Source organism: Oncorhynchus mykiss, chromosome 6 (genome assembly GCF_013265735.2).
Source record: "Oncorhynchus mykiss isolate Arlee chromosome 6, USDA_OmykA_1.1, whole genome shotgun sequence".
Lineage (NCBI taxonomy): Eukaryota > Metazoa > Chordata > Actinopteri > Salmoniformes > Salmonidae > Oncorhynchus > Oncorhynchus mykiss.
Window position 1 is genome coordinate 95,612,224 of NC_048570.1, and position 10,600 is coordinate 95,622,823.

General features: G+C 47.2%; 2 protein-coding genes across 2 annotated transcripts; one reads left to right on the forward strand and one right to left on the reverse strand.

Annotated features, from left to right (window-relative positions):
* On the reverse strand, positions 1-5,257 carry LOC110526883 (conserved oligomeric Golgi complex subunit 8-like). Its single transcript, XM_036981656.1, has 7 exons — positions 4,728-5,257; positions 3,178-3,385; positions 2,557-2,808; positions 2,394-2,463; positions 1,675-2,186; positions 1,206-1,374; positions 1-786 (listed from the first exon to the last, which is right to left on the reverse strand). Exons 1-7 carry the CDS (start codon positions 5,054-5,056, stop codon positions 251-253), a joined length of 2,076 nt encoding a protein of 691 aa, XP_036837551.1. The 5' UTR covers positions 5,057-5,257; the 3' UTR covers positions 1-250.
* A 9-nt stretch (positions 5,258-5,266) lies between these two features.
* Positions 5,267-9,968, forward strand: LOC110526881 (60S ribosome subunit biogenesis protein NIP7 homolog). The gene is made up of 5 exons (XM_036981661.1): positions 5,267-5,449; positions 5,771-5,857; positions 5,986-6,124; positions 7,555-7,695; positions 8,690-9,968. Exons 1-5 carry the CDS (start codon positions 5,394-5,396, stop codon positions 8,807-8,809), a joined length of 543 nt encoding a protein of 180 aa, XP_036837556.1. The 5' UTR covers positions 5,267-5,393; the 3' UTR covers positions 8,810-9,968.
* Positions 9,969-10,600: the final 632 nt, after the last annotated feature.

Sequence of the window (10,600 nt, forward strand, 5' to 3'; positions counted from 1 at the left end):
TTCTGTTGTGGATAGATTTTAATAATGAAGATCCATTTTACAGTAGAAATAAACTATTTTAAATGTATTACATAGTTCAGTTACCACATTGTCAAACCCAGATTAGATGGCAGTTTATAAAAGCTAAAGCATTGGAAACATTCCTGAAAAGGGTCAATTGTTAAATTAACTAGTCAAAATGCACAGTAGCTGAGATTCAAACCATTAATTCAAGGCTATTGTTAGTTTACCTTGCCAACACTCCTGAGGGTTAACTCTCTGCTACCTCCGGGTTTACCTCAGGCTCTGATGGCTCACTGTCTCCCTCTGGGTTTACCTCAGGCTCTAGGACTGGGTTATGTTCTGGGTCGGTCAGTACAGGCTTTGGGGGATTCAGTATGGCCTCCAACTCAGGGTCTTCCTGTACTTCACGGTGGCCGTCAGCCCTTGGTCTCTCTGGGTCGTCCAGTACAGGGTTAGGGTCGTTGAAAATGGCTTCCAGTTCAGGGTCAGAGGTCAGACCTGTCTCGGACACAAACTCAGTAGATATGGTTGATGAGACCATGGGATCCTCCTCAATAGGTTCCGGGCCTGCTATTGGTTCAGGATCAGGATTTCCCAGGTTGTCAACAGGAAGTGTTGGTTGAGGATCAGCTGTGGTGAGACCGTCCAGCTCAACACTGAGGTCTTCTCCCACCGGAGTCACCGTCTCCCTCTTGGGAAGAACAAACGCCAGAGGCTCCAGGACTGGACTCACATCGATACAACCCAGACTGTTGTACTGGTGGACTTGAGTTGGAGGGACACCTGGAGGACAAAAACCACGTTTCACATTATTACAGAGGTCGTTACTGTGGATGTTCTCCGTCACAGAGTATTTACCCAGTATGACAGAGAGCTGTGCTGGGGGGGGGAACAGAGTATTTACCCAGTATGACAGAGAGCTGTGCTGGGGGGGGGGGGACAGAGTATTTACCCAGTATGACAGAGAGCTGTGCTGGGGGGGGGGGGACAGAGTATTTACCCAGTATGACAGAGAGCTGTGCTGGGGGGAACAGAGTATTTACCCAGTATGACAGAGAGCTGGGGGGGGGGGGGGGGGGGAACAGAGTATTTACCCAGTATGACAGAGAGCTGTGCTGGGGGGGGGGGGGGGGGGGGAACAGAGTATTTACCCAGTATGACAGAGAGCTGTGCTGGGGGGGGGGACGGGACAGAGTATTTACCCAGTATGACAGAGAGCTGTGCTGGGGGGAACAGGACCTGTAGACAACGGTTGAGGAAAGGCACCAGGTCCTCAGCGAAGGAACAGCAGAATTGGACAAACAGCTCCTTCTCTCGGTCGCTGAAGGCCGTCTCTTCAGCCCGGTGGAACGCCACGATCAACTTGGTGACCTGGGGAGGAGAGAGAGGAAATAATTTCAACAAGAGTCTTGAGTCTGAGGGAGTGTGACCTGATCCTATCAGGGTAACTTCTACCATGGTCAGACACAGTGGCTTTCGCATCTAGAGAGAGCATTGCATCTAGAGAGAGCATCCCATCTACCGCGTCTAGAGAGCATCCCATCTACCGCGTCTAGAGAGCATCCCATCTACCGCGTCTAGAGAGCATCCCATCTACCGCGTCTAGAGAGCATCCCATCTACCGCGTCTAGAGAGCATCCCATCTACCGCGTCTAGAGAGGCGTGGGTTACCTTCACCAGCGCGTCCTCCAGGTACTTGGTCACCTGCTGGGCTAGACCGAGGGGACAACAGAGCCGGAGGTCGTTGAAGGCCGTCAAGATGTTGTTCAGGAAGCAGGCCAGAGGGGGGAAGTCCAGCAGAGCCATGGGGGGCTGGAGGGTACCTGGCTGGGTACTGGGGGTCTGGAGGGTACCTGGCATGGAGCCCCCACCCAGCATAGAGGGGAGAGAGATCAGAGTGTACAGGTTCATGTCCTCCTGGAACCTGTCTATGGCTTCCTCTACAGCTTTACGGAAGGTATCGGCCGCCACGCGCTGGAACATCGGGGCCAGCTGGCCGCGGAAGTCTGCCCCAACGCGGCTGAAGGACAGGCCGAAATACATGCACTGTCCCAGCAGGGAGTCCAGGCGTCCGCCCACCCCCCTCTGGAGGTCTCGGTCCAGGGTCACCAGGAACTCAGACACCTGCTGCACCACCCAGCCATGGAAGATGGCCGCCTCGTTCACCGCCTGGCCGTGAACACCTTTCAACACAGACAATACCGTACATCACAAGGCTGCCCCCTCGTTCAACACCGTACATCACAAGGCTGCCCCCTCGTTCAACACCCTACATCACAAGGCTGCCCCCTCGTTCAACACCCTACATCACACAATACATCACAAATCTTCATATTTATGTAAATCGTATCAAATAATTCAGCCTTAAATGAAATAAAGCATTGTGTCACCGGGAGACAGCAGGGGGTCCTCGTCAGAGAAGATGGCTCTGTACTGGGTGATGATGTCAAACAGATGTACCTGGATCAGAGGAAGACAAATGTCAGAGAATTAAAAGTCCTGTTTCCTGGGTCCTTCATTCCACTGCTAGATAACAGAAGCCAGGTTACACACGCGACAGGCCTCGATGGTCTTGGTGATGTGGCAGTAAGGGTCCTCATCAGGGACAGTGGACAGGATGGAATGGAGCCAGGTGCCCCGCGCCTGCAGGAACTTGACCCGTAGCTCCGCCTCCGTGAACACGTCCATCCTGCGCAGGTAGCCAATCACACGCAGGCACACAGGAAGCTGGGAGTTGCTACGAAGCTGTTGCAACAGCTGGTTCAGCATGAGCTGAGCCGACTGACGCACCTCGTGGACGATGCCCTGGAGAAGAGACACAGGCCACGTTACTGTAGAGGTCAGGGAATCACACTCTGTTACAGTAGAGGTCAGGGAATCACACTCTGTTACAGTATTAAGACGAGGTATTTCTAGATCTACCACAGTTTGTCAGACTGTGTGTTGACAAAATTAATATAATAAGGAAGTAGTACGATCTGTAACTCCTCGCTGTGTAAACAGGAAGTGGTACGATCTGTAACTCCTCGCTGTGTAAACAGGAAGTGGTACGATATGTAACTCCTCGCTGTGTAAACAGGAAGTGGTACGATCTGTAACTCCTCGCTGTGTAAACAGGAAGTGGTACGATCTGTAACTCCTAGCTGTGCAAACAGGAAGTGGTAGCATTAATACCTGGATGACAGGTAGAGACGAGTGCTTCTTCTCCAGTCTCTTGACGTACGCTGCCAGCTCCAGAGCCTCCTCGTAGTAACCATTCCGGACGCAGGTGTCCATCAGCTGAGGTATCTCTAAGATCTCCAGGATCTCTGTGTGACGGTTCAGAGTCAGGCTGTTCATCCGCCGGCTCGCCCCGATGTCCTCCGCCTCCTTCACAAAACCCCTAAAGGAGAGGATAGACATGAGCCCAACAGGTTCTTCATCATGTCAACAGTTCATAACAGTATTATAACAGTTCCTGGAACAGTAACATTCAATGAGATCTAGTGTTTGATCTAGACAGACGTGAGCCTGGTACAAGTCTGTTTGTTCTAGACAGACGTGAGCCTGGTACCAGTCTGTTTGTTCTAGAAAGACGTGAGCCCGGTACCAGTCTGTTTGTCCCAGATAGACGTGAGCCCGGTACCAGACTGTTTGTTCTAGATAGACGTGAGCCCGGTACCAGACTGTTTGTTCTAGATAGACGTGAGTCCGGTACCAGTCTGTTTGTTCTAGATAGACGTGATCCCCGGTACAAGACTGTTTGTTCTAGATAGACGTGAGCCTTGATATATAAAAAAAAACATTGAGACATTATCTCACATTTGTTTTAGACTAACATTTAGTTTTCAACAGAGGAGATTTGTATAAACCTTGTTGTCCGTCTCCTCCGACATTTGCAACAATGTCTCAATATTCAAATTGGTTCTCCAGCTGTCTCCTTATGGGATGAGACAGGCAGCTTTTCTCAGCCAGTTGAAATAATGAACCAGGATCATGTTTATGGATATAACGTTATACAAAAAAACATCAATAGAAAATAGGTCAAACAAAATTTGGTACATCTCGTTTTCAGTCTTTCCAGCTTCAGTTTGAGGTGATTGTGTTAGATGTGTTGTTGACTAGCTCCTCTGAACAACAGTGTCCTGACCAGAGAACATATTTTCTATGTCAGGTGAAATCACGCCTCATTAGATCATTATTATGGATAACAGATTAAACAAATGCAGCTACTTTGTTGTTATTCTGGCCGCGAATTGGCCGATAGAATGAACGACCAGCCAGCTGGGTAACGACCCTAGATGTGTCGGGACTTTATATTGTGGAAGGATTAAAGAGTATAAATAAATTCATTAAAATACAGTTTTCTGAAAATATGATTTGAATATGTTGGTAACACGTTGTGTAGAAGTGATAATGCCCACGAAACCGGTGTTTGGAGGATATGTTGGCACGGTTTGCCGGTGTTGTGCCGAAAATCTCCCCCCTGACAGAATCCCCCATTAGAGCGTTGGACTAGTAACCGGAAGGTTGCCAGTTCAAATCCCCGAGCTGACAAGGTACACATCTGTCGTTCTGCCCCTGAACAAGGCAGTTAACCCACTGTTCCTAGGCCGTCATTGAAAATAAGAATTTGTTCTTAATTAACTGACTTGCCTAAAAAAAATTAAAAAAATATATTTTTTTTAATCACGTAAATGACATGTCAAAACGACAGAGAGTAATGGTCTAACTTTACTACTAACCTGCATTTTTCCCCGAAGCTGGGCAACTTGTCAAGGAGTTTGGAAACACTGCTTTCCACACGGCCAAAGTCGCGGTAAATCTCCTCGGTGCAGTCCGCGGTGCGGATGAACGTCTTGTAGTTGGAGAAGGCGAGCTCCCGGGTCTGCTGCAGTATCTGCGCCCTCTCCTCCGCCAACCGCTCCGGTTCACGGTTTAATTTCTCCACGCCATACGAACTGAGCTCGGACAAGTAGGCTGCGAAGTCGGGGTTGTCTCTCCAGTTGTCTGGAAAGCTGTCTTTAAATATTGACGCCAGAATACTCTCATCTTCCACGTCCACAGCTGTCATATTGGAAAGCTGTCACTTCAACACTTCATCTGAATGTTAGTCTTACCTACTCCTATTTCCAGCCTTTACACGGGACTACCGAAACAGCTCGTTAAAATACAATGCGAGCGTCTGATGTCTTTTAAATGGCAATTTAATTCGCAATTTGGCTAAAATTCTAGTCGCTCGTAAACGCAACAGCACAACATAAACAGGCGCATGATTTTGACGTCACTATTACATCCACTTCCGTTTTCCTGCACATGAATTTCCGCTCACTATCCCCACGCTGTAGCGTTTATCAAGCTACATTCAGTGGGCACAATATTGTAAGGAAATTAGCGAATCCTTTAACAAAATGAGGCCTTTAACAGACGACGAGACAAAAACGATGTTTGAGAAACTCTCCAAATAGTGAGTATTGACATGTGATCTTGAAAGACGAGGTTGACGTTATTTTGAAACTGTTATGGGCTGTTCAGACTCGCTCCATGCTTGATCAACCAAACTCGTGGTTTTGCCTGCTAGTTAGTGCACAGGGTTGATAAACACCAGTCTATATCCAGTGTCTTTGGTGCTATGCTCATGATGACAGTCTTTAACCTGCACCTAGTTATGCTTCTCAGCAAGCTGGCTAATACGTCGTCTGTGTAGATGACACGTGATTTGAAATGGACTGAAATTCTCTGAATCTACATTGACAATGTGTGACACCTTCCTCTTGTCTGTCCGCAGCATTGGTGAGAACATCAAACACCTGGTGGATCGACCCGATGGGACATATTGCTTCAGACTTCACAATGACCGTGTATATTACATCAGGTAAACGACGCTACAGAGCTGCTGTTATTGTTAAATTAAATATTACCTAAAGCAGGTTACTTCACGATCATCTCTTTGGGTAGTTAAGATATTGTCTTATTTCCACTTCTTTTTTTTTGTTGTATCAGTGAGACAATTCTGAAGTTGGCTACCAACATCTCCCGTGGTAAGTTGGTGTCGGTGGGCACCTGCTTTGGGAAGTTCACCAAGACCATTAAGTTCCGCCTGCACATCACAGCACTGGACTTTCTGGCACCATATGCCAAGGTAAACAAGAAGCAGGAAGTGGAGGCCCTCTGACCTCTCACTATGTATAATGATAACCACGTTAGAAGGTAAACAAGAAGCAGGAAGTGGAGGCCCTCTGACCTCTCACTATGTATAATGATAACCACGTTAGAAGGTAAACAAGAAGCAGGAAGTGGAGGCCCTCTGACCTCTCGCTGTGTATAATGATAACCACAGTCATGTTAGAAGGTAAACAAGAAGCAGGAAGTGGAGGCCCTCTGACCTCTCACTGTGTATAATGATAACCACAGCCATGTTAGAAGGTAAACAAGAAGCAGGAAGTGGAGGCCCTCTGACCTCTCACTGTGTATAATGATAACCACGTTAGAAGGTAAACAAGAAGCAGGAAGTGGAGGCCCTCTGACCTCTCACTGTGTATAATGAAAACCACAGTCATGTTAGAAGGTAAACAAGAAGCAGGAAGTGGAGGCCCTCTGACCTCTCACTGTGTATAATGATAACCACAGTCATGTTAGAAGGTAAACAAGAAGCAGGAAGTGGAGGCCCTCTCACTGTGTATAATGATAACCACAGTCATATTAGAAGGTAAACAAGAAGCAGGAAGTGGAGGCCCTCTGACCTCTCACATGTCACCATGTATAATGATAACCACGTTAGAAGGTAAACAAGAAGCAGGAAGTGGAGGCCCTCTGACCTCTCACTGTGTATAATGATAACCACGTTAGAAGGTGAAGCAGGAAGTGGAGGCCCTCTGACCTCTCACTGTGTATAATGATAACCACAGTCACGTTAGAAGGTAAACAAGAAGCAGGAAGTGGAGGCCCTCTGACCTCTCACTGTGTATAATGATAACCACGTTAGAAGGTGAAGCAGGAAGTGGAGGCCCTCTGACCTCTCACTGTGTATAATGATAACCACAGTCATGTTAGAAGTGTAGATATTTTAACATTTTAAAAAATGTCACTAGGCAAGTCGGATAAGAACAAATTCTTATTTACAGTGACTGCCTACTGGGGAACATTGGCTTAATGCCTTGTTCAGGGGCAGAACAACATTTTTTTTAACCTTGTAAGTCTGGGGATTCGATCCAGCGGCCTTTCGGTTACTGGCCCAATGCTCCAACCAGTAGGCTACCTGCCGCCCCAAAATGACTCTGACGACAGCCAGGCGAGACGAGAGGTTTAGTTCGATAATCATATTTGCGTAAGCTTTAAAATGAACATCAATATCTCTCTCAACCGACAGGATCTCAGTTAAGACCTTGGTAGTCCTGTAATAATGGAGCTATGGTCTGAGTAACTGAACCCTCTGTGTCCAGTTCAAGGTGTTGGTTAAGCTTTAAAATTAACATCAATATCTCTCTCAACTGACAGGATCTCAGTTAAGACCTTGGTAGTCCTGTAATAATGGAGCTATGGTCTGAGTAGCTGAACCCTCTGTGTGTCCAGTTCAAGGTGTGGGTTAAGCCTGGGCAGGAGCAGTCCTTCCTCTATGGGAACCATGTGTTGAAGTCTGGACTGGGGAGGATCACAGAGAACACCAACCAATACCAGGGTGTGGTGGTGTATTCCATGGCTGACGTACCGCTGGTGAGTTGGCCCTCCCCCTTCACATACTGTATATTATCCAATCAAATCAGTCAACATATAGCCCTCCCCCTTCACATACTGTCCATTATCCAATCAAATCAGTCAATATATAGCCCTCCCCCTTCACATACTGTACATCCATTATCCAATCACTTCAGTCAACATATAGCCCTCCCCCTTCACATACTGTCCATTATCCAATCAAATCAGTCAATATATAGCCGTCCCCCTTCACATACTGTACATCCATTATCCAATCACTTCAGTCAACATATAGCCCTCCCCCTTCACATACTGTCCATTATCCAATCAAATCAGTCAACATATAGCCCTCCCCCTTCACATACTGTACATCCATTATCCAATCACTTCAGTCAACATATAGCCCTCCCTCTTCACATACTGTCCATTATCCAATCAAATCAGTCAACATATAGCCCTTCCCCTTCACATACTGTACATCCATTATCCAATCACTTCAGTCAACCTATAGCCCTCCCTCCAGTCATTATCCAATCAGTCAACATATAGCCCTCCCGCCAGTCATTATCCAATCACTTCAGTCAACATATAGCCCTCCCTCCATTATCCAATCAAACCAGTCAACATATAGCCCTCCCTCCAGTCATTATCCAATCACTTCAGTCAACATATAGCCCTCCCTCCATTATCCAATCAAACCAGTCAACATATAGCCCTCCCTCCAGTCATTATCCAATCAATTCAGTCAACACATAGGGCAGCTTTCCCAGAGTTTAACTAAGACTAATGGAGAATCTCCATTAAAGGCTTTTTGGTCCAGGACTAGACTTAAATCTGTGTGGTAAACCGACCCATACTGTCAGTTCTACACGGCATCTCTGTTGGATAGTGATCGCTTGACAACCTTTCAGACAAGCTAATATCTAAAGCACCAGTAACCATAGTAACTCCTAGGTAACCGTGACGTGCAGGTTGGAACCCAACTGAACACGCCCCTCTGGTCTTCCTGCAGGGTTTTGGAGTGGCAGCCAAGTCCACCCAGGAGTGCAGGAGAGTGGACCCCATGTCCATCGTTGTGTTCCACCAGGCAGACATCGGAGAGTTCATCAGGTCTGAGGACACGCTCACATAAGGAGTCGTCAAACTGGACCACCCTACAAACTGGACTATCAATTATACACAGTGGTACTTCCCTCTACCCGGGGACCACCCTAGAGGGTTGGGAGGTACAGCTGTGTGACACGTCTGATGGTCCCTGAGAGGTTGGGGGAGACCCTGGTCTTCAGGATATGATTGTGTATTTCCCTCTAATTTACCAAGGGGCCAGTGACTGTCTGGAGAGTTTCATCAAGTTGTCAGCTACCAACATCCCTGTCACTATGGCTGAGTGATTTACATTCAGCTACCCAACATCCCTGTCACTATGGCTGAGTGATTTACAGTCAGCTACCAACATCCCTGTCACTATGGCTGAGTGATTTACATTCAGCTACCCAACATCCCTGTCACTATGGCTGAGTGATTTACATTCAGCTACCCAACATCCCTGTCACTATGGCTGAGTGATCTACAGTCAGCTATCAACATCCCTGTCACTATGGCTGAGTGATCTAGTCAGCTACCAACATCCCTGTCACTATGGCTGAGTGATCTAGTCAGCTACCAACATCCCTGTCACTATGGCTGAGTGATCTACCCAACATCCCTGTCACTATGGCTGAGTGATTTACATTCAGCTACCCAACATCCCTGTCACTATGGCTGAGTGATTTACATTCAGCTACTCAACATCCCTGTCACTATGGCTGAGTGATTTACATTCAGCTACCCAACATCCCTGTCACTATGGCTGAGTGATCTACAGTCAGCTATCAACATCCCTGTCACTATGGCTGAGTGATCTAGTCAGCTACCAACATCCCTGTCACTATGGCTGAGTGATCTACCCAACATCCCTGTCACTATGGCTGAGTGATCTACCCAACATCCCTGTCACTATGGCTGAGTGATCTACCCAACATCCCTGTCACTATGGCTGAGTGATTTACAGTCGGCTACCAACATCCCTGTCACTATGAATGTAAATCACTCAGCCAATCTAAATAAATGTTTTTGTAAATTGAATATTTGAGGTTTTATGTAGTATTCATAATCTGTATGGTTCTCTGGTTTAAGCGATTTGCATAAATGTGATTATGCAGTTCATTCCATCAGCATAACATTAAAACTGTTTTGATATACTGAGATGTTTTAGTTTTTCTCCTGAATAAATATTGGATCTGTTACTAACACTTAAATATAGCATGTATTTCCTGTGGCTGTTATACACTGCTCTTTCCTGTAAACTCAATGCTGGAAGCTGGCCAGTCCTGTGGTAACCGTTAGGCCAGTCGGTAGAAACCAGTCCTGTGGTAACCGTTAGGCCAGTCAGTAGAAACCAGTCCTGTGGTAACCGTTTGGCCAGTCAGTAGAGGCCAGTCCTGTGGTAACCGTTAGGCCAGTCAGTAGAAACCAGTCCTGTGGTAACCGTTAGGCCAGTCAGTAGAAACCAGTCCTGTGGTAACCGTTAGGTCAGTCAGTAGAAGCCAGTCCTGTGGTAAACGTTAGGCCAGTCCTGTGGTAACCGTTAGGCCAGTCAGTAGAAGCCAGTCCTGTGGTAAACGTTAGGCCAGTCAGTAGAAGCCAGTCCTGTGGTAACCGTTAGGCCAGTCAGTAGAAACCAGTCCTGTGGTAACCGTTAGGCCAGTCAGTAGAAGCCAGTCCTGTGGTAACCGTTAGGCCAGTCAGTAGAAACCAGTCCTGTGGTAACCGTTAGGCCAGTCAGAAGCCAGTCCTGTGGTAACCGTTAGGCCAGTCAGTAGAAACCAGTCCTGTGGTAACCGTTAGGCCAGTCAGAAGCCAGTCCTGTGGTAACCGTTAGGCC